At 40.5% G+C, this 23,951-nt stretch overlaps 1 protein-coding gene across 1 annotated transcript; it reads right to left on the minus strand.

The window, feature by feature from the left end:
• Nucleotides 1-8,125: 8,125 nt before the first annotated feature.
• On the minus strand, nt 8,126-20,395 carry gja4 (gap junction protein alpha 4). The gene is made up of 2 exons (XM_041809963.1): nt 20,241-20,395; nt 8,126-11,080 (listed from the first exon to the last, which is right to left on the minus strand). The coding sequence occupies exon 2, from the start codon at nt 11,069-11,071 to the stop codon at nt 9,941-9,943; it is 1,131 nt and encodes a 376-aa protein (XP_041665897.1). The 5' UTR covers nt 11,072-11,080; nt 20,241-20,395; the 3' UTR covers nt 8,126-9,940.
• Between the last annotated feature and the right edge of the window lie 3,556 nt (nt 20,396-23,951).

The following is a 23,951-nucleotide window of genomic DNA, read 5'->3' on the forward strand; positions in this document are numbered from 1 at the left end:
CAGCAAAGGGAGGAGCTGCCTACAATAAGAGACATTCCACTCCACAGACTGGGAAATAATCTTCCTTTCATTAAACATTTACATAAAGCTGCAGCAGGAGACATTTTCTTTCTCTCATTTCTCTCCTCTGCTCTTCAGACAGTCTGATTTATGACAACCGTTCCCTGTCTTCTCTTAAATTTCCCATAAACCACCTTTCCTGCTCCAGATAACTGCTTATCATCATGGAGACAGTTCAGTAAATTGCTGGAAATGAGAGTCGTATTGCAGAGCGCCTGAAAAGACATATGGCTACATTCATTGAGCCTGGCCAAGCACCTTTGTGGAAGGTGCTGAGTTCTGGATTTTATCAATTACTTTCTGAGAAAACAGCGTTAACAGTCAGTGCTCCCCGGGGGATATTAAATAGAGCCAGCTTAAAGTGCCGTTCCACCTTGTATGAACTTTTACTGGCTAATAATTGATGCATTTCTTTCCCTGTACAGCCGGAGCTATGGATTTTTAAAAAACAGCCATTAAATCAAAGTTATTCCCTCCGTTTTTCTTCCTTCTGCAGCTTACACTAATAGTACCTTTCCTACACCACTTCCTACACCTTTATTCCCTGAGTGCTTTCTCCTGAGTGATTCAGTGCCTCCATGTTGTGATAGTGAACAGTGTGGTTGGACACAGAGGAGATGCATACTTCAGGGATGCTTGGAAAGGAAGGAAATAAAACCAATGTTTACAAGAGACTAATCTGAGTGCACTAGCTACTAAAGAATGGTTTCTAGAAAAGTCCTGAGTGGGTACAGTCATACACTTTATTTCAAATTAGATCAAAATTGTAATTTCAGCTGAAATTGTGTGGGGATGCTGAGAGCTGAATTGTGGAAGAACTGTTGAATATAGCCAAAAGCACAAAAAAAAGCTGAAAATAGCAACAAACGGCATTAAAGTAGCTGAAAATTGCATTCAATAGCTCAAAAAGGATAAAAATAGCTGAAAGTAGCCTAAAAATAGCTGATTTTGGCCTAAAGGTAACTGAAAATTACATTCAGTGGCTGAAAAAGCATAGAAGTAGCTGAAAATAGCTATATTTTAAAAAATTATAAAAGTTAGAAATGAGAAAAGTCATAGCAGTCAAATGATGAAGAAACGGAATTTGTTAAAGTTTAAACAGTGTCGATACGACAAAGTACGGAGGAGGAGATAGCCGGTGCAGAAGAAGAATAATAAACAAAATGGCCGACGTGAATATCAATAGTGGGAATGCTCAGCATCCCCACTAATGATCTTTACTCATTTATCTTCATAACAATGCTACTTTTCCAGTTGAAACAAGTAACAAAAGAATTTAAAAAATGCAAATGTAGAACTCAGAACCTTTGCAAAAACACTTCAGATTTAGCTCAGGTGCCTCTGATGTTGCTGGATGTTTCTACACCTTCATTGGGGTTGATTGAGCATGATATGGAAAGGCACACACTTCTATAGAAGGCTTCACAGCTGACAATGATATCAGAGCAAAAAAACAAGCCATGAGGTTAAAGGAACTTCCTGCAGAGCTCAGAGACAGGATTGTTGGCAGGCACGGATCTGGAGCAGACTACAGAAAAGTGCCTTCTGCACTGAAGGTTCCCAGAATTCTCAAATGGAAGAATTTTGGCTCAACCAGGAGTCTTTGGAGAGTTGGTTGCCCCACCAAACCGAGCAATCAGGAGAGAAGGGTCTTAGCAAGAGAGGTGACCAAGAACCTGATGGTCACTCTGACTGAGCTCCAGAGATCCTGTCCATCAGTCGAGCCATCCATCAGTCAGGGTTATCAGCTTGATAACTCTGAGCTTTGTCTCCTGAAAGACCATGGATTGTTGCCATTTACAGATGATAGTCCTCATTGATGGGTGCGGTAGAAATTTTAGTGGTTACCAAAGGCCATGCCAATTACAGACGCCGCAGTGACACCCTAGAATTGTTAGTGCTGTGGAATTTGTGGCTAACCTGACAGGTAACATGTGACGTAGCCACGACCAAGGAGTAAACTCCATAGAGAACTGCATAACGTTGCATAATGTCATCAAGTTCTGATAAAACTGGCGCTTTAGCAGCATCCACGCTAATTGCACCGGCCTCTTGTCGCTGCTTGCTTATGTCACGACTCCGCCATGCCTGAAAGTACTGCCCCTTGACACTGATTGGTCCTGTCACTTTCTAACCGGGCCCAGACGGTTCAGACGGGAGCTTTGAAGGATGGAATTACCAGTGAGAAACTAGGAAACAGGTAAACATCTGCTTTGTGGCTGAGTTTGCAAATAAACCTTTATTTTCTTACAGTGCCAATAAAACGTAGTCATCCCCTTTAATTGATTTAAAAAAAAAAATAATGGTCAATATAAATTGGCTCTTTTAAACAAAATACTACAAAAACATCTTTAATGTTAAAGGTACAATTAAATTTTTTTTAAAAATGTAAAAATGTTTTCTAGGGGTTCCCTCATTTTTGTCCAGGCCTGTTTCATGGGTTTGTTTTTTAAAATAATTCTGTTGAACCAAGGTTCAAAAGCAATGTCTGATTTTCATTGGTTAATTTTCATTGAATTTTTATTTATTATCACTTTTGTCAGATTCAAGTTATTTCTGTGACCATTGTGGGTTTTTCTTTCATTAACAGAGGGGTACCAACAATTTTGTCCACGTGTGTATGTGCTCATAGTGCTCCGATGGTCGCACATGGCCTGAGTTCTCACACTGACGAGTGAAATCAGGAAGGAAGAGGTGCAGTGCAAGGATTACAGCTTTTCTGTGCCTACTGATAACAAAACAGAGAGAAAAGGAGAGAGGGAAACAGGGCTGTCATTCTACAGCTTGATTTTTGCTTTAAAATGAGGAATCAAACCGCCACATCATAAGCTCTAAACACACCCTCAAATGGTTAGCGCGGTTGTGGTGGAAAATGAAATCCCCTACTGCGCTGGACTGCCGTCCCAAGTCAAGCCAAGTCGCTCCATGTAATGGAAACGCCCCATTGGACTGAGGGCTGGGCTTTGACCTGGCCTCTCCAGAACATTCACCTTGTTGTCTTTAAACCATTTTTGTGTAGCTCCAGGATTTTCCTATGTTTCGTTGCATTTATTTTACCCTCTACCATTAAAAGCCTTCTAGAGCTGGCTGCTGAGAAGCATCCCCACTGCATGATGCTGCCACCACCGTGCTTCACGGTGGGGATGGTGTGTTTGGCATTTTGTCTGATGACCAAAAAACACCATTTTGATCTCATCAGATCAAAGAACTTTCTTCCACTGTTTGTGTAACCCACATTTGAAGACGCTTTTACTGCAGCGGGTCAACTTCCTGTTTGCTGCCCTAACTCCCCACTTCCTTAAGGTTACGGGGTCATGCAGTTCACTTCCCTCTCCGTCTCTCCTGTGGCTGTGGCATGGTCGGTCGGCGTCTCAAACAAAGTACTCGTGCTATCAAACTCTTCACTTTTCAAACTTCACTCTTTGAACTTCCATCCATGTTTCTGACCGGGCGGTGCATGGAGAAGAGAGTTTTAACCCGTGTTATATAGGTAAATGATTTAATTTGTTTATAAGGGAGGAAGCTGAATTGTAGGCAATAGATTAATTTATGCAGTTGCTCATTTTTTTCCTGCGACATATATTATTTTAAACAGTTTTAGCATTTTTTCTGTCACGTGCTAAACTGCAGTGAGGTTTGGTTATCATTGAAATGAATTGTATTGAATATAGCTACGTGATTTACTTCCATTTATTGATGTTGCGCAAGACTTTAATTATCATCCATCTCTGCTTGAGTGTGTTTAAAAACTATTTGACTATTTTGATGAATGAAATTATTTGAAGTGCACTTGTTGATTATTTATTTACTATTTTTGATATTATTGAAATGGTTACTTGAATGGTAACTTTACTTGAAACTTTGAGTCATTGTAAGATAAATGACTACATTTAATTATTAATATGTATTTCTATTAATGGTGAACTAATTGGATTATTGGTGTTTTTGATTATTGATTACTTAAATTTTGAATATTCAGTAATGTTATTATAAGCTTGTATGTTTATGCATACATTGAATTTCTATTGAGTTACTTTAGTAATAGTAACTAGCTTATTTTTGTTACCTCCGCCAAGGAGGTTATGTGATTGGGTGGGTTTGTTTGTTTGTTTGTTAGCAACATAACTCAAAAAATTGTGGACATGTTTTGATGAAATTTTCAGGAAATGTCAGAAATGGCATAAGGAAGAACTGATTTGATTTTGGGAGTGATCTGGATCACCGTCTGGATCCAGGAATTTTTTTAAGGATTCTGTACTATTGGGAGATAGGGTTAATGGTGGAGGTCTGCACTGTTACCACTTTACACCAGGAGATGGCGGACATGAGTAGCTTCAATCCCAGCAGCATTTTTGGGTGTGTTTCTATTCAAAGTTTTGGAGTTTATAGAGTTTAAAGGACGCATGCCCGGTCAAGGAGACGAGTCGGAGTGTAACAGAGAGAAAGACAGCGAATTGTAGCGAGAATACTCACAATGCTGGGAGGAATAGAGGAATATTCACCCTCTGTCATGACTTCCAGTCATCCAGTGAGACCATGGGTGAGACTGTCAGTCCATCTGTTGGCACCAGCATGCAATGCTTCCACCATGACAGTCCACCTGCAGCAAAGTCAATGCTTTGCCTCACCACGTGTTCACCCCACCAGAGGGAGTAATGCGTGACTGCCGTGGTGGGGGGAACATGGGGATGGATCCAGGAATTTTTTAAAGGATTCTTCACTATTGGGAAGTAGGGCTAATGGCGGAGGTCTGCACTCTCCGAGTGCTTTTCTAGTTTTAAATGACACTCATTTGTGTTTTGGCTTTTTAGGTCAGGTTTTTGTGTTGGACTGGTTTCACTTCGACTATCACCTCAACTATCATCTCAACAGTATCGCAACTCAACTCCATTAGACGGAGAGCTGGAAAGTGCAGTAGGGCAGAACTGTTTATTTTAATTCCTGCTGTCACTCATAAACATTTGGACTGACATAGATTAATTGCGTTTCCTTACCGTGAACCTGGAACAATTACTGCACAACAGATTCTGGATTTTTTTTTTCCTTCCTGCTCTAATGAAACTATTAATTGCAGTTTCTGAACTTAAACTCAAATACCCATAATACTCACCTGCAACATTTTGGTTATTGTTGTTTATTATTTTGTTATTTATCTGCCCATTTCCTTTGAATACATTACAAAAAAAAAAAAAACAACAACCCTCAAATACTGTCTGTTGCCTCCTTCATTCACACCTCGGGCTCCTTTAAGAACAGGTCTTCTGATGCTGCTAAAGTGTGTAGCCATAGTCTACTGCCTAGCCCAAAAATTGCATTACATTTGCATGGACATTAATTTGTAGAAATGAAAGTGCTCTTAAAAAAGAAAAAAAAAACATCAACCATGGTTGATTTATAAAATCAGTAAAAGGGTAAAACATTCAAGGGGTGAATACTTTTTAAAGGCTTTGTATCTTGTGAAATGTTGAGCTTCTACTGTCGTTTCACACTCAGGTAGCTCTGGTAAGTCTAAGCTAAATGGTTCTGACATTGTGGTCAACACTCGGATCTGAAAAGCAGCATGGACTGAATGATGGAGCTGACAAGAGACAGCAGGGAGGAAAGAGGAAGTGGGCGTGTCTTATCCCCTTTTCCTCCCAGCTGTTTCCATGACATTCATTCTTGAGGGATTCTCAGCCTCTGTTTCATGCACTTTGACCAACTAATTCACATTTAAATACTGTGTTGTAGTCAGTAACAATTCAACATGTATACCTCACAGTATAAGGTACATCAGCTATTATGAGACATTTGCACGGATTTTCAGCTATAGATTAGTGTCTACACTGGTGCAACTAGACTCAAAAGCCAAAATTTAATTCAACTAGCCATTGATTTATAGATAGAACTAAAACTGAACTCAAAGGAAGGCTGGGATCGCCGTTCAGCCAATCAGTCAAGAAAGGACGAGGACAGAGATCCAGCTGACTCACTTACCCATGTTGTGTATTGTTGTGTAATAGTTTGTGTCCGCCTTAGGGCTATCAAGTTAAATTACATTCATCACGATTAATCAAGGTCCACAATCAGTGCTGTAATTTTTTTTTAAATCGCAATTAATCTCATGCTTTATCAGGCCTTTTAGCACACTTTGTTAAGCCGTGTCAGCGTCTCCCTGCAGCAGAGATGTAAAAGAAGTCCACCACTGCCCCTTAGTTTTATTTTAAAGGGGACATATTATGCAAAAATCACTTTTCCAAGTTTTCTAACAAAAATATTTGCCCATGACCTGTCCACAGTCCCATCAAGTACCAGAAAAATCCATTCCCTCTTCCCCTCTCTTTCTCAGCCTTTCAGAAAATGTGTGCTGAAACAAACAGTTCTCCGATTTTACCCTCATGACCTCATGTGGGGAGTTAGTCCCGCCCCCAGGTTCAGTTGGCCCTCCCCCAACTATCCTTTCTGGATAGTTCAGTGGTTACCCTGCTGACTTTGGTCTGGGAGATTGTTGGTTCAATTCCCAGTCTGTAACATTGTAACATCAGGAGTGGCACATCCATTTCCTGAGAGGGGTGTGGTCAGGGGCGGAGTCAGACAGATCAGTAACATTTAAAGCCACAGACACAACAGAGGGCTTTTTAGACATGCAAAATTCCTATACTGGAGTGTTTTTTTAGCAACACACTTCACAGGCATGTTTTGGGGACCTCTGAGACCGATATAAACTTGTCTTAAAAGAGTAAAATATGTCTCCTTTAAAAACTAACAGCTCAGTGGACAAGTTAAAGTCATTTGCACCTTGTGTTTCCTTTAAAATCCATTGCATGCTCTTTTATCCGTGGTTATGTTGGAGTTCAAATCTGCCATCTCCTTATAAAGCATGTCTGTATACAAACAGGAAGTCAGCTACCCTTAGGTTAAGACGGTCACGAGAGAGTGCCATTCTAAAATGGGAAAAGAATCGTTGTGCTTAATTGTAATTAACTACAGAAACCCTGATATTAATTACAATCAAGAATTATATTTCAACAGCCCTAGTCTTCATGCATAAGCCAGAGGTTTAGCTCGTAGATGACCTTCTCTCCCTTGCTTTGTCTATTATCCTCTTTTGTGTTTATTGTGACCCTACAGCAGTGTGCTAATTCTATAACAGTACTGACTACCAAAACAACGATAAATGAAACTCTGCATAATCTTATTAATCAACATTTTTTGCAAAAGTTACTTCAGCATTTAACTTTTTACCCTGTTTTCTGATTTAGAAAAATTAAAACAAGCACAGTTTGGTTATCTTTCTGCAGGGACATGGACACTATAATGTCTCTTCTACTTCTGCTGGGTTTAGGCCTGTGGCCTAATTTTGATTGGCCTGCAGCAAATTGAAGAAATTAAATGAAATATGGCTCACATTACAACATGAAGCTTGTGCTTGACTGTATTGTACTTCGACTCTCAGTCAGTTTCAGCTCAAGGCCGGGCTACCATGCTAATTCTGTAAACAAACATCTTGACAAGAATAATCTGTTCTTGAAAAATCTAATCTATGTGTTTTTGTCCGACTCAAATGACAAAAAACTACATGGTAAACGTACCGGCAACCAAAATAATGACAGCATCTTGTTTTCTAACACCCTGATGGGTTACGGCAGCATAAAGCCCACCCAATAATATTCCAGGGGCGGAGCCAGCGGTAGTTAAGGCCAAACAGGACCCCCTGAAATTTGATCTGCCTCCCCCAAAAACCTGGAAATGTCTATTTGCCTTGTCAGGCATTAAAATGGATCATATAGCGTTGGTTCAGGCAGGCTTCAGAGTCCAGCACTGTCTTCATCACCAAAGCCCTCATTGGCTGACAGCCGGCTGATTTGCTCTAAGCAGCTAATTGCTGTTATGCTGCCTTATCTAGACTGCTCTTATCTGTCCACCTTCTGTTGCTCTTTCTGCAAGCTGATCTCGCAACCCTCCTCCACCCCAGCCCCTCCTCTTTCAGTGTTAATTTTGGCAGCTATTTTTAATTTCAGTCTTAGTTTCAGTCTTTAAATGAAATGCATTTTTGTTTTAGTTCCATTTTAGTCATTTCCACCCTTTTTCAGTTTTAGTCTAGTTTTAGTCGACAAAAACTTAAAACATTTTAGTCTAGTTTTAGTCCATAAAAAGTCCTCACATTTTAGTCCTGACATTTAGTCCAAGCATTTATTTTCTAGCCTAAATCTGGTATTAAATCATGGTCATGTGTTCTCTGCACCCTGTCAAACCTGGGGTCCCTGCTTTCTACAGCTGAGACAGAATAGATACAGATGCATTGTTTTTTGACAGATTTACCCACAGTGGAGAAATATCACGGGTTTTGAATGTCCGATGAAAACTACATGACATTTTAGTCTAGTTTTAGTACTCTTGACGAAAACGAAACCAAGTTTTTGTCAGTTTTAGTCAACACAGATCTATTTTTGTTAGTTTTAGTCTAGTTTTTGTCATAGAAAAAAGGCTGTCAATGAATAGTTTCATAGTTTTAGTTGACGAAATTAACACTGCTCCCCCAAAAACCTAGAAATTTCTATTCTGCATTGTCAGGAATTAAATTGAGCATATAGCGTTAGTTCAGGCAGGCCACTGAGTCCAGCACTGTCTTCAACACCAGAGCCCTCGTTGGCTGACGGCCAGCCGATTTGCTCTAAGCTGCTAATTGTTGTTATGCTGCCTTATCTAAACTGCTCTTACCCGGCCACAGCTCCGCAAGCTGCTCTTGCAACCCTCCTCCACCCCAGCTCTTCCTTTATACTGCTTCTGACTTGATCAGTGTCGTTCTGTTGTCACTGATGCCTGAGGGGAAAAGGGCGGGTGCACAAGCCTCTTTTGTTGCCTACATGCCTGGAAGTGTGTCCTCTTAGGGCTCCCATAATGTGCATAGGAGCACACAGAAACTACAATACATTCTTTAGCATTATTTCAGAAATCCACAATGTAATTACTAATTTATGGGACTTTATTTTCATCAAAACAATAAATAGAATTGCTGGTATTTCTTCCCAATAGTTCAAATATTAAATACAGTTTTCACACAGGCATTTCCTTTTGGGTTATTTGCACATTTCTGTACCGCTTTCAGTCCATTCAATGTGCCATGTGGACTCCATTATTCAGCTGTGGTCCTCTCCCTCCTCCTTTCCTCGTAGCTAAAACACTATGGTCATAAGCGATGATAAGTGTGCAATCCCAGAATTCCCATGGTTTGGCTTCCCTTCTCCATCTGAGTCCATGACCCAACACAAGTGACCAAAACACACACACACACTCTACGAAAGGGCCAAAAGTACTTTGTATGTGTGCATGCATGCATGCAAGCGACCACGCAGCCATTATCCTCATGGGAGCCGAGCAGGATCCAGAGACCAGAACATTCCACTGTGTGAACACAAATGACCACAGCCATGGGGAGAAGGAGGGGGGGCTTCAAAGAACTCCAGGGGTTACAGTGCAAACCTCAGAGGAATATGCTCAAATGCAACAGATCCCTAGTCCCTGTGAGCTTTAAATGTCACTGTGTTTTTCCATTCTTACATTCTGCACCCACAGCCATAAGTGCTACACGGAGACATCTCATGACTGTTTTCATCACTTATTGTGACGACTTCTTTTTGGTGCCTTAGGGAGCGTTCTTAAAACGTTTAATTTTTTTCCAAAAAGCTTCCTTTATCTGCTAAATCTCTGCTTCATTGTCAGCCTGCCTCTGAGGCATCAAGTACACAGTGCAATACTTGTTGATCTTATCTTTTCTTTCAGTTTTTATCGCATACGCCTGATGGTCAAGTGTCATGTGCAGGATTTCATTTTTAAGAAAAACATCAAAACAGACAGAGCTTTTACAATCAGAGACCACGCCTCTCCACATTTGACTTTATCAAACATAATGTTTTTGCTTTGAGTGTCCTTTATGGGCACCCTTAGTGTTCTTCACTGTGTGGTTTGCATGTTTTTTATAATGCACTCGAGGCGAATGTGTCGTCCTCATTGCCCCCATGCAGTTCACATAGCTGGGCAGAATGTCACTCCCTGTCGCCCCAGGTCCCCAGTTCACCTCAATGGCTAGATCCCCGTAGCTCTCACAGGGGTTGTGGTAGCACACGGTCTCAACCTGGTTTGGGAGGTCGACTTGGCTCCCTGTTTTATAAGACTGCGGCGCCTCCGACGGGAGTTCTGGAGTCTCCTCTCGTGCCGTTACCCGCTCTGACCGAGGGAGGTAGTCCTCCTGCTGGGCGCGGTATCGCTTCTCCAGCCGATGCGATATGGCGAGCTGGAGAAGGTGGAGGAGCTCGACGAAGTTGAGGAGGAGGGAGATGGCGGCGATGACCTGAGTGTAGATAGTGAAGATGGTCTTCTCAGTAGGACGAGAGACGAAGCAGTCCACTGTGTGAGGGCAAGGAAACCCCGTGCACTCAAACTTTGCTTGGATGAAGAAGCCATCGTAAAGGAACCACAATCCAACTATGAACCCGACTTCTAGGAGAACTTTAGACAGGATGCTGAATGCATAAGCACACAGTAGTCGTCCTTTCAGCTTAGGAGCCTCAGTAGGAGCTTTGTCGGCTCGTCTGCCTCTCCCACCCTCCTCCTTTTTCTCCTCTGCATCCTCCTCATTATTCTCTCTTTCTATGACAATACCACCTCTGCTACCTTCCTCTGCCTGCTTTTCATCCCTCTCCTCCTCTTTCCTCTTGTCCTTCCTCGCCCTTATAGCCACGTATCCAAAGTAGAATATGGTCGGTGTGGAGACGAAGATGACTTGGAGGACGAAGTAGCGAAAGTGGGAGATGGGGAAGGCTTTGTCGTAGCACACAGCCTCGCAGCCAGGTTGTTTGGTATTGCAGACAAAGTCGGACTGTTCGTCATCCCATGCAGACTCGGCGGCGGTTCCCAGGACCAGCATGCGAAACAGGAAGAGTACGGTAAGCCAGACTCGGCCGATGCCTGTCGAATACTCCTGGCCCTCCTCCAGCAAGTGCTCCAGGAAGGACCAGTCAGCTCTGGACATCCTCTGCTCCTGCAGACAGGTGGAAGACAAAGGTTTTTAAATTCTAGAGAGCATTCACCATGTGCTTCAGAATACTAAACAGGCATTTAGAATGCATTTGTTTTACTCCAGTTTTCTGTGATTACAAGCAATTTCTGGTTGTTTTCACAAGATCTCGACTTCCAAATCTAGAGATACCAACACTGGTCTCCCAATAATATCAAGCTAACTTTTTTAAATACATGGGAAAATGAACCAGCACTGCTTTTCTGAGACGACGATTAATTTACTCATTTTTCTCATGATATGAGTCATTTATGAGATTCATCTCATCAAGATAGTGATGCTGTCTTTCCTGCTGCAAACAGTTAACTTCTCAACATCAGAGAAAAATAACTTAGTAACAAGTAAAACTAGTATTATTACCCCAAAACATGCAGACGATTACATACAGATCTCAATAAAGAACAAAAATTACTCCTAATTATGGGATAAAAGTAGAATAATTGTGCAGAAGCTCTCACAGGCATGCATCCAAACATCCATATTCTCTGAGTTGTTTCTCAACTGTTATTTTCTCAAAATCTAGACCAGTGGTTCCTAGCCTTTTTTTTTTTTCCTTGGAGTCTCCCCCTCATCAAATTTGAGAAAAGCTAAGTCCCCCTGGACCAACTTGGAAAATTAAACATCAATTTTATTTGTTTTTCATTTATTCTTGCTAAAAGATCTATGTATACTCTATCCATTAAAATAAATGTGTATTCAGGCCATTCATTTGGTTTAAAGAAATAAAAATGAAAAACCAAGACTTGCCTGAGACCAGAGTGCACCGAGACCAAGACAAGGCCATTTAAAAAACATGACAAGGTTTAATAGTTAAAGAGTATCTCTCTTAAATTTTAGTTTTCTTTTAAATAAATTTGACAGATAAAAACAAGATGTCTGCAACTCTTTCAAAGTACAACATGCAAAAATCTCAAATCTTAACAAATTTGTTCAACTAACTTGTAAAAAATAAATCCTTGTACTATTTAACAGCCACCGACAAGTCCGGAATTATTTTAAATATCTGAAAATGAGATGCTTATCTAGATTAGTCAGGTGAATGAGGCCTAAAGTAAGTGTTCAGAGGTATTTCTGACTATAAATAAGACAGACTTATGTCAGAGTTTTAGCAGGTGTAGCTATTTGTAGTTTTAGCAGGTTTTTCTCCTTATTATCACATTAATAAAGTAGAAGAATAGCAGATCAGTGCTGGTCTAGAACGGTCTCGATGGAAAATCCTGAGTCCGGCCAGTTCAAGACCGAGACAAGACCGAGCAAAAGTGCTCTCGAGTCCAAGACAAGACCAAGACTTTCAAAATGTGGTATTGAGACTTTTTTTAACCAAAATGAACAAATCCTCTCTTTTTATGTATTAGAGTGGTCCTAGTTCACCGTCATACATTATGTTTCTATTCATGTTTTTAGGGGGGAAAAATGAAATGCATGTCAAATTTTGATGTCAGAGCAGCTGGCAATAGTACCTATCTGCAGGACTGTAGCTCTAAGATCTGTGGTTAGTAATTTAAATATTTCATACTGTGGAATAGCAGGAACAAAAAGGTGGAACTCTGACACGCAGTGTGTAACAGCAAGATTTAGATTACCAGTTGTTCATCTGTGAAAAGGACATTTTATGTCTGTAATTTATGAAATGTTACGAAGGAAGATGCTGCTACCTGTGGTTCAGTGCAACTGTAAATTTCCAGTTTACACACATCTTCCATTAGAGGACAGTGGACATTTAATTTATCTCTATTTTTTTAAATGTAAATGTAATGTTTTTTATTATGTTTGACACAGTGAGAACAACAGAAATGCAAAAAAAAAAAAAAAAAATGCAGCAAAATGCTTCAATAATCGATAAAGAATTGAATCGTAGCTCTATGACTCATAATCGAATCGTGAGCTGCCTAAAGATTCCCACCTCTGGTCTTAGATCTATGGTCCTGAATTTGCGGTCCTAAAACTGCATCCTGAGAGTCTGCAGATACACCCTACTCTCATGGGGGGCCACGTGACCCCCCATGAGATCTTTGGCGCTCCCTCTAGGGTTAACCGGACCCAGGTTGGGGAACCGATGATCTAGAAAGGAGAAGTGTCAGCACTCAAAGATGTCCTTTTTGGTGGTTTTATTCAAGGCAGCAAGGCACAACGGACACGTTTTGACTTAGTCTTCCTCAGCATTTCGTCGGGCACCTTAAAAAAGTTTTTTTGTTTGGAGGGTGCTCCTTCCTGTGCTTTTTCTGTGAACCGATGATCTAGACCAACATTTCTCAAACTGTTTTTCTGTCGAGGCGTCCTTTAAAATGTTACAAATCTCAAGTCCCCCCGGTCAAAATGTATCAATGGAAAAAACAAAATAATGATCAACATCCCTCTGACTGTTGGAGGATTCATTCAGTAAAAGAATCGATAAGATCAACCTCTGAGGTGGCGCTGAGCTGTGGGCCAGAACTGAAAAGTGTTTTCAGTTTGTGTTTTCAACAATGGCAGAAGTTTATGAATTCCTGAGGGCATTAACAGACATCCAGACATTTTATTTGACTCAGTTTCACAGAGATAATAGAGCAAATTCTCAAAATTTTAATTAATCTAATTATATTGGGATAACAAAGCTGCTTTTTTCATTATAATAAGATAATTCCACAAGATCTTGTTGGGAACCTCTGCTTCGGAGCAAGCAAGGAGGTGACAGTCATCATGGGAAAAGAGCTGGTAGGCCCCTTTAGGGTCCCTGAAGGTGTGAAAATGACCTCGGCAAAGCATAGTGAGTTTCTGACTGACCACTTTTTCCATGGTACAACAAGAAGAACCGTGCCTCATATTGTGGCCCCCAGTCTCCCCTGACCTCAACCCTGTTGAGAACCTTTGGAGCATCCTCAAGCTAAAGATCTGTAGCCGTGTTTCCATCAGGGGGGTACGTTTTGATTCAGTTCGGCTTGGTATGGTTTGGTATGCTAAACCCCCAAATAGTTTGCGTTTCCACAGACACCCGTGCTCTCACATGGGTGGGCAGGGCTGTAAAAGCATGCATGTTAAGTCACTGACAGCGCGAGTCAGCTGTTCCAGCTGCAGAGTTATAGAAAGGATGAGTGACAGAAATCAGTTGGGAATAAGCAGTAATCAGCTTTATTTCAGCTGAAAGTGCTTTTTTAAAAAATAACTACATCTTAATGATGTGAACCGCTGTCAGTACAGATCCTCAGCTGATGGAATACGTGTACAGAGACGGTTTGAGTCGTAACGCTACGTAAATATGTGGATATATCTAGTCTAGAACAGTTTATACGACAAAATATGCAAGTTAAGAGCTGTACTGTGAGAATTCGCTGCATTAAAAATAAAGTAGAAGTTCAGCTGGTGTTAAAATCAAGCTAGGTTAAGTCAGAAATCCTGGGTGCGCTGATCTGGTTTTAAAATAGTCTGCAGCCTGAAGTTTTATGAGCCCATTCAACAACCACAGAATGATGTTTTTACAGGTTATCTAACGTAAGAAGGAGATTAATAACTAGTTACTGATGAGAATGAACTGTTCAAAGGCTTTGTATTCACAAAACTTCTGCATTAATTTAGTTTCTCATCCATTGCGGATGGATCAGGCTGATGTGAGCCTTCAGGCTCTGCTTTGTGTTCTTAAAATCATCCAGATAAATGTCAGGAAACTTGATTTGTGGCCAGATATCAATATCCATAGACTAGGAAACAGTTAGGATCTCCATCGAGTCCAAATATTTCCCATTTAGTCAGATATTGGTCAATTTTTCTCCCGTTTTCGTCCACTTCTCACAGCAGACTTCTGTGTTTGAAGCCCGGAGGCGAGCAGCTGAGTCGGGTGCTGAAGTGACGTCAGTGCAGCCCCTATTGTTGTGTGTGTAGCTCCACCTTTTTGGTACGGTTAGGTAAGATTGGCACCCCTATGGAAGGGTGCCGAAAAGTGGGACGGTACGGGTCGGTTTTTTGGGACCCTTTCTCTATGGAAACACCAAAAAAAAAAGCGTGCCGTACCACACCGAACTGAGCCGGACCGCTCGGTGGAAACGACCTATATGAGGGTGGGAGGCAGTTCACATCAAAACAGCAGCTCTGGGAGGATATTCTGACATCTGCAAAGAAATTCAAGCAGAAACTCTCCAAAAACTCACAAGTTCAAAGGATGCAAGAATAGTGAAGGTGATATCAAAGAAGGGCTCCTATGTTAACATGGAACTTGGCCTGTTAAGCAGTTTTTGATTGAAATAGCTTTGATTTCAGTAAATATAACCTCCTAATGCTGTAAATTTAATGAATGACCATTATCAGTTCTTTACAACCTATAAAATGTTTTAAAACTCTGTTGTGCATAATAATTTGGAGCAGTGCATTTTAAGGTTTTTGTTTTTGAAAAAATTGTTATCATTGGGAGGTTTGTTCATTAAAATTTGATGCACAGACTATTAAAGAAAATCAAAGAAAAATATCATTTGCATAATAATTTGGAATGCGGTGTATTTATTTAATGAATATGCTGTAGTTCCGATCATGGATAGCTCAAAATATATGACTGAAAAAGAGATAGGACAAAAAAAACTACATTTTATGCCCCATTTCCCCATGAAAGCATGTACATTTCTACCAATTTTGCAGACGTCGTGTGGAATTGCCTCACTATAATGACAAAAACAACAGCTGTTATCCCAAGAAGTTAGGAGAAACTAATGAAGTATTAAGGAAAAGATGTAAATTTGCCTATAATGTCCATTAAACAGAGTGAAATAAAATGCTTCAGAGGTTTATCTTCATGATTCTATTACTAATTGAATCCCCCGGTAGTCAGAGGGATATAATGTTTTTTTATGAAGATATTTTTACCAGGGGACTTGAGATTTTTCACATTTTTTAAGGTTGAAAGTCTAGACTGATTAATGTCACTGTCACAAGATAACTGGTGATGTTTCTTTATTGAGTTTGGTTTCCATGATCTTGAAAAACGACTGAAATTCAGATGTTATCATGACAAGTCATTATCTCAAGATTTTAAAAAAACTGGGATCAGATTATTTTTGGCCAAACCAACAGGATGTTTACGGTGATAAATCACACAGCTAGAGCAATAATGCATAAGATGCAGAAAAACATGTCTGCTCTTAAACTTCACATATTTGGTGATTTTTATCCATTTTAATCCAGTTTTCTGTGTTTGTGCAGCTAAAAGCCAGCCATGACAAACACAAGATTTGCAGCACGGACAAAAACACATGCAGTGTGACCTGAACCATGAGGTAAACATGGTAAACACCTCCCTTACCTCATATTACACCCCTCCTGCAGGTCTAAATGTACTGTAGTTGTTATGCAGGCCATATAGTTGACCTTCCATTTACTGCTACGCGTTGCTGAACATATTGGCTTCGATGTACCACTTAACACCTAATTGCTAGGTTTTATTTCCACTTCAACATTCTCGAGGGTTTTCACAAACGCACAGCTAACGCTCAAGTGTTTAATGATTCCTATAAGCAACAATGAGCTAAGTTTCTCCAACCTTTGCAGCACAATGGTGTCTTTTTATACCAGGGGAAAGTGCATCTAACTGTGGCCCCCCCCTATTAGTTCTTCCATGAGCTCACACTGTTGTTCATTTGGGCTCCTGCTCCTCATCATCAAGACATGAAAAACAAGGCCTCCATACACTAAACCCACTAAAGCAGAAACACATGCTACTAAAGCTGACATTTAAAATGAATGGAAATTGTGTATTCCTTCACTGTTAACAGTAAAAGTGGAGTCCAAAAGAGGCCTCTCAATCTTTAAACAGAGTTATTGTTGTCACACTCATTTTTACGGTTGGGTTTAATGAATCAATTTAAGCCGAGTCAAATCTGACTGTGACTGGAGCCGACCCCCAGATCTCTGCTAAAAGCACTCTACTGTATATAAATAAACTCATGGGTGCATCTAAACGTCTTTAAACGTGTCTTTTGTCAAAGTTAAAATCACTTGAGGGAAACATTAATGATTACTTCAGAGTCAAACTATAAGCAGGTTCTAATTTTGACATTAACTCTTAACCAGTCTTGTGTTATCACGTCTATGAGGACTGATTAAACTTAAATAGATTTAAAGGTACACTATTTCAACTGTGCCATTAGACGACTCTCAATCAAAGCAGTAATTAAAGATGAGGAGTAGAGACAGGCTGCTCAGCTCTGTCCAGCTCCACTGCAGACTTCTTCGTAGGAACTGGAGGCTTTCTTCAATAAAACTGCACTTCAGGAGGTATAGTTACTAAACTATAAACCACTGTTTTCATTTCACTGATGAATTTCATGTAATGAGTGAGAAGAGCTTTTCAAAGGGCCTTCCTGGGGCAGCAGTGCAGCTCAGTTTGTAGAACGGATGCCAACATACAAAGGCTGGAGTCCTAGATGCACTGGTCACGGGACAGATTCCTCATCCCGGCACTGTTCAGGCATCTTTGCCCACTCTCTCCCATATTTCCTGTCTCTGTTCAGCTGTCCTATCATAAAAAAATGCACTTAGATAATCTTTAAATAAATATAGAAAATAGGCCTGTCATTATAAACGCGTTAATGCTCGTGATTAATCTGGAAATCTTAACACATTAAAAAATAATAACATAATATCGTCACATGACTAAGCTTGACAACAGCTTCCTCCCGTAGTCCTCCAGCACAGGTGTTTACGTCTCTGGGGTGAAAAGGTTAAAGGCGGGTCAAACGCAGCCAGCAGTGATGTTGTTGATGAGTGAAGAGACAGACCCAGGTCTGCTTCACGGCAAATTTAGATTTAAAAAGCTGCCTGATGGAAGTCTGGATGAACAGTTTTTACACCGAAGCACAAGGAATCTGATGTACCACCTCCGGGCAAAACGCGTCTTTGCTAAAGTTAGCAAAGACGCTAACAACAACATGGGATCAAGCCATGATAGCTAACGTTGCTAATGTTAGCAAAGACGCTAACACAGCACGGGATCAAGCCATGATAGCTAATGTTGCTAATGTTAGCAAAGACACTAACACAGCACGGGATCAAGCCATGAAAGCTAATGTTGCTAATGTTAGCACAGATGCTAACACAGCATGGGATCAAGCTGTGATAGCTAATGTTGCTGATATTAGCAAAGATGCTAACAACAACACAGGATCAAGCCATGATATCTAATGTTTCTAATGTTAGCAAAGACGCTAACACAGCACGGGATCAAGCCATGATAGCTAATGTTACTAATGTTGGCAAAGACGCTAACAACAGCACGGGACCAAGCCATAACGCCAAGATACACCGGCGCAGTCCAGCAGACCCGGATTTGTCCCCAAAACGACAACATCTAAGCTAACCACTGCGATCGCTAATGGGTCGCCAGAGACTGCAGACCATCAACATCGTTAACGACAAGGGGCTTCAAGACATCATCCGGGTCGCCTCGGATGACCCGTACCACAGAACACCAACGAGAACTACTGTCACAAGGCAGTAGTGGAGTGATTAGCTCGGACTTAGCCACAGCGGCAGTGTTGTCAGAACTGGACATCATGTATTTATTAAAACATCGGCAGAGAGCCACGCTGAAAGCCTTTCTTGGCAGGGAAAATGTTTTTTTTTTTGCGCTTTACTGTTGAGCTCAGGTTACTATCGAACCTTTGCATGCCTGATTATTTGTTCTGTCTTGTCACTCTGATTGGCCGACTATGACAGACAGAGTGTTCGTCCAGTCACCTCCTGAGAATTTTTTAAAAGTCTTGCCCTTCACAAACACTTAAAATGGGAGGTATCCCACTTGAAATGCAATATATCCTGTACATGTGAAGTAGTCTGTCTGGCGTGTCGGGTTATTGTTAAGAACATGAGGAAAAAATGAAACATTCATTTAAATGCACGAAATTACTAAAACTGCACAGAAGCCACCTGATTGTAGGTCGTTTCGGTGACTGTAGAGAGTTGTTTAGGGCCCACTGCTGCGTCAGTGACGTGTGAATGTGTATGGATGAGATTACTAATACTGATGCAGCCTTTGACGTCAGTGTCGGAAATTTGAGTGAAAGGGTTTCGATGGTTAAGTGTGACCTGTGGTTTAAAGAGCGCTTAGAGTAGTCAGATGACTAGAGAAGCTCTACACAAGCTCAAGCCTATTTACCATTTATCAAACCCATGGTTAAGAGGTGATATAAGTCAGGGCTGCTCCTGTAAACTGGCACTGAAAGAGGCTTTGAGGCTGTAGCATCATCCCAGGAATGGAAAGTCTCCTGTGTCAACAGTGGAGTAACTTGTGTGTCACTATGCTGCCTTTATCTGGTCATATGTATGTGCCATATAATGAGAAATGACAGTGGGTGCTTATCGGGAAGCTCACACACTCGCATGCATGCATACACACATCTGAATAAACATCCTGTGTGGGGGAGTTGAGACACTGCGTGACACTTGTCCTTTTGTTTGGACTGTTTATGTTGTTCTGTTATTTCTTTCTCTCTGAGAATAAAAAAAACTGTGATTGAGAAAATATAAACTCCTCTGACAGGATGAGAGGAGACAATGGACTGAGGATTCAGGGACCATGAATGGGCTCAAAGAAAGATAACCGGATTGGTCTACTTCTGGGACTATTGTCCTGAGGATTACTGTCATCTTTACCACATGGAAGATTACTTCTAGTTTAATGTTTATTTAAATTAAGGGATCACAGTTTATTTAAAAAGTTTATCACAGTAAAACTGATTTAAATGCGGGGAAATATTAGAATAACGCACCAAAAGTGTCACTGAAAGTCTAATTGACTTATAATCAGCATTTTTTTGTTTTGAAGAATTTTTAGAAAATGTTTTAAAAGCAGGAAAAGTAAAAAAAAAAGCCACATAACTCATCAAACATGATTATTTTGCTCTCCTTAATATCTGATCATTAATACTGTACACTATAGGTGACTTTTACTAGTACAGATAGCTTATATTTGACTGAAATTTTAAAAATAGGCCCATTAAAACCAACAAAAAAAGTCAGTAAAAGTGTCATAGCAGGCTTGTCGTGATTCTTAATAAAAAATATTAGCCTATACATTAAAAATGATGTTTCTCTGTTAGTCTGTTGGTGTCCTCTAAAGGGAAAATAGACTTAAGTTTTAACTTTTTTGATTAGAGACGCTTCTTACCTTTCTCTCTCGTGAAGCGTCCTCGTCTCCTTATTGGTCCGCCGGCCTCAGCACCCCGTCCTCTCTGAGTGTCACCCTCCGCTCCTCACGGTCGCTCTAAGTCCTCCCGCGCGGCTCGGTTTGTGTTTGCCTTCTTTAAAAAGATCCCGTGTCATCGGAAAAAGTGGGGGAAACTTTCCCATGGCTGCTCGGAGTGTCCCTCCCTCAGGAACTGGGTCCAGGAAATGGGATGGATGAACTCAGAGTAGCTACTTCTGGTGAAATGTGCTCCGGCCCCTGGTGTAAGCTCGCTAGAAGAACACCAATCTGCATCAATCACACGGGAATATCGCCTGACTTCAGTTATTTAAAGGTCAGAGGTGAAGAGGCTTAAGAAACGAAGGAAAGAATGAACAATAGGCTACTATTAGAGAGGCCTTAAATGGCACGTTATGTAGAAAAACACACATCAACCTACGTTATTGACGATCTAATTAAGCTAGGCTACATGGTCTAACCTCGTTTTAGAGATAATTCAAAACTGAACAAGAAAATACATCGTTTTATAACAAAGGAAGCTGGTGTTACTGGTGTTATCTTTTATGATAAATTTAACGTTTTTTTCAATTTTATGCAACATAATTCGGCTTATCATCTGACAGCGTCTCCCTTTTGCACACTTAAAACATTTTTCCCACACACAGGCTAATAAAGTTAACCCTAATGAAGCAGACTCCTGTAATTTTCCATTACGCCACACAACGGCGCCACGTCACCTCATTTCAAACAAGCACGAGCTGATGACTGCTGCCTGGAAATGAACCGGACTAAGGTTGTTACATCAGCTGCTCTATTTATGATTAGAATCTGTTAATATCAGACATGACACAATTTAAACTGTGGCAGGAGGCTCTGGGGGCCATGGTGGTCAGCAAAATCATGACCCTCTGTAAAGTTAACCTGTGATAACCATTTTAATTTTAACCTGAATAATAATCATCTTTAATTAAGCAGTACAATTTTTATTTATTTATGCTGCGGAACAAAATACTTTTTCAAAAATGTAAACCCCCTTTCTTAAAACAGAATTACCTTTTAATAGATGTTAACAATGTGGATGGACACATTAAACAATTTGGAAAGTAATGTCAGACTTCAAAGCTAAGCTGTGATGTGCACAAACATCAGGATGCCAGGAAATAAAGCAGAGTAAACTCAGACAACTGTAATGGGGAATAATTACATAACTGAAAAGAGGTAAAAAAAAAAAAAAAAAAAGAAAAACAAAGAAGTGGCAAATTGGGTGAAAAGCAGCAAAAATGGGTTTAAAGTGGGAGGAAAAAAAGTGGCAAAAAATGAGACAAAATTTGGCAAAAATGGGATGAAAGTACTAAAAAAGAGGCATTAAATGGGCAACACATCTAAATAATGGTATAGAGGTGGAAATGTGTCAAAAGGATCAACAAAAAAGTTCTTAAAAGAGATCAGAATGGGGAAAAGTCAACAAAAATGAGATAGAAGAACCAAAAAGAAGTGTCGAAAATGGGTGTAAAGTGGTGAAAAAAAGTGGCAAAAATGAGACAAAATTTGGCAGAAATAAACAGCACAAATTGGATAAAAGTACTAAAAATGTGGCATTAAATGGGCAACACATTTAAATAATGGGTTAGAGGTGGATCAACAAAAAAGTGCTTTAAACTCTGGGACAACTCTGTGCATGGTAAACATATTGGCGACCAAAATTATAAGAATATCTTGTTTTCTAACTCCCTGATAGGTTATGGCAGCAAATAGCAGAGCCAATAATATTCCAGGGGCGGAGCCAGTGGTAAATAAAGCCATACAGGTTCCCCTGAAATCTGACTGGTATCCCCCAAAACCTGGAAATTATTGTCTGTTTGCCTTGTTAGCCATTAAACTGAGCATTTAGCGTTAGTTAAGGCAGGCCATGGAGTCAAGCTTTGCCCCGATCAGCTGATCCAACGCAAGCCCTTGTCAGCTGATTTGCTCTATGCAGGCTACTCGCTCTCATGCTGCCTTTTTTAAACTGCTCTTGCCTGAATACACTCTGCTGCTCTCTCTGCAAGCTGCTAATGCAACCCTCCTCCACCCCAGCTCCTCCTTTATTCTGCTTCTAACTTGAATGTCATATTCTCGCCTTGCAGATATTAAAGTGGCCCCAACATCCTTATATATTTCTGTATGTGGCCCTCAGTGGAAAAAGTTTGAACACCCCTGATCTCAGCTGTGCCTTAGGCAAATAAAGTTTGAAAAGCACCGCCATAACGGACTTGGCCTTCAATAGGGAGGAGCTTTCATTAGAGTTCATACATTACATGACATATCTTTTAAACAAACTGTGACACTTTTGAGTTTGTATTTAATATATATATTTTTTTACTTTGGTCCACTACTTTTTTAATCATCTTTGTTTCAGTTTATAGTAAATGATCGACATTTAAAACTGAGTATAAATAGTTCCTTAGGGGGCCGATTGCTTAAATCAGTGGGCTGTTTGGAGTGAATGTACCTCCCAGTAAAGCACACAGTATTCCAGTTCTGATTATAAATGAGTTAAGGGAGTATTTAGAGAGGATGGCACAAATTAAAGGCCTGCTTGTGTGTGTTTTTCTGTGCAGTGTCATCTCAAGTGATTTAAAGTTTCTTCAGTTAATAGCTAATGCCCCAAATTAACTTTTATGATATGAGTTCTGCACATATCAAATTAACCTGCTGTATATACCTGAAACAAAGGTAAATAAGTCTGTGCCTTATTAAAATTCTACACCCATAGAGACAGAATTGAGCATGAGCTTTGTTGTAACAATGCTTCTTGCAATAAATCTTATACCGTTGGAAAGATTGTTTATTTCCCTTTTAAATTATGCCACATTTGTAAGGATCATGCATTTGTGGGATGAGCAGCAGAGCTGAGTATGTGGGTTGTGTCCATGAAAACTTTGCCAAATCTTTTCTGCTCATGTCGAACAGCTTATTTTACTGCTGCTATTGACTCTTGCTTTCAGCTTCATGTCAACGGTCTGGAACTGATCTCTATCCTCCAAGCTGGCCCCCACCAATCAGGGTTTATCTGGGTCTACCTCCAGAGTTTGGGAGCAGAGAGGATGGGATGTCCTGCCAGCAGTCCTGACGTCAACCCCATTGAACACTTGTGGGATCAGCGTGGGCGTGCTGACCAGAGTGACCAACACAACCACACTGGCTGACTTGCGACAAATGCTGGTTGGAGAATGGGATGCAATCCCACAGCAATGTGTGACCAGGCTGGTGACCAGCATGAGGAGGAAGTGCCAGGCTGTTGTGTCTGTGTATGGTTCTTCCACACACTACTGAGGCTCCTGTTTGTTAAATTAATTATTAGTAAGATTGCCAATATGTCTTGTTCCTCCATCTTCAATCGTCCAATCCACCAAACACCATTAACTGGCAGAAAAAGCTGTTTGGCTTTGGCAGAGAAGATTTGGCAAATTTTTCATGGACACCAATGACATACTCAGCTCTGCTGCTCATCCCACAAATGCATTTTCCTTAAAAATGTGACATAAATTAAAAAGGAAATAAACAGGCTTTCCAACAGTGTAAGCATTGTTACAACAAAGAAATAATCTACCAAACACTAAAGTCCTTACTTGTTGTCCTTTTTGTTATCTAAGGCTAGACTTACCATCAAACTTCTGGCATGTGCTACATTAAACAAACTGGGGTAAAACC

Source organism: Cheilinus undulatus, linkage group 16, assembly GCF_018320785.1.
Source record: "Cheilinus undulatus linkage group 16, ASM1832078v1, whole genome shotgun sequence".
Taxonomy (NCBI): domain Eukaryota; kingdom Metazoa; phylum Chordata; class Actinopteri; order Labriformes; family Labridae; genus Cheilinus; species Cheilinus undulatus.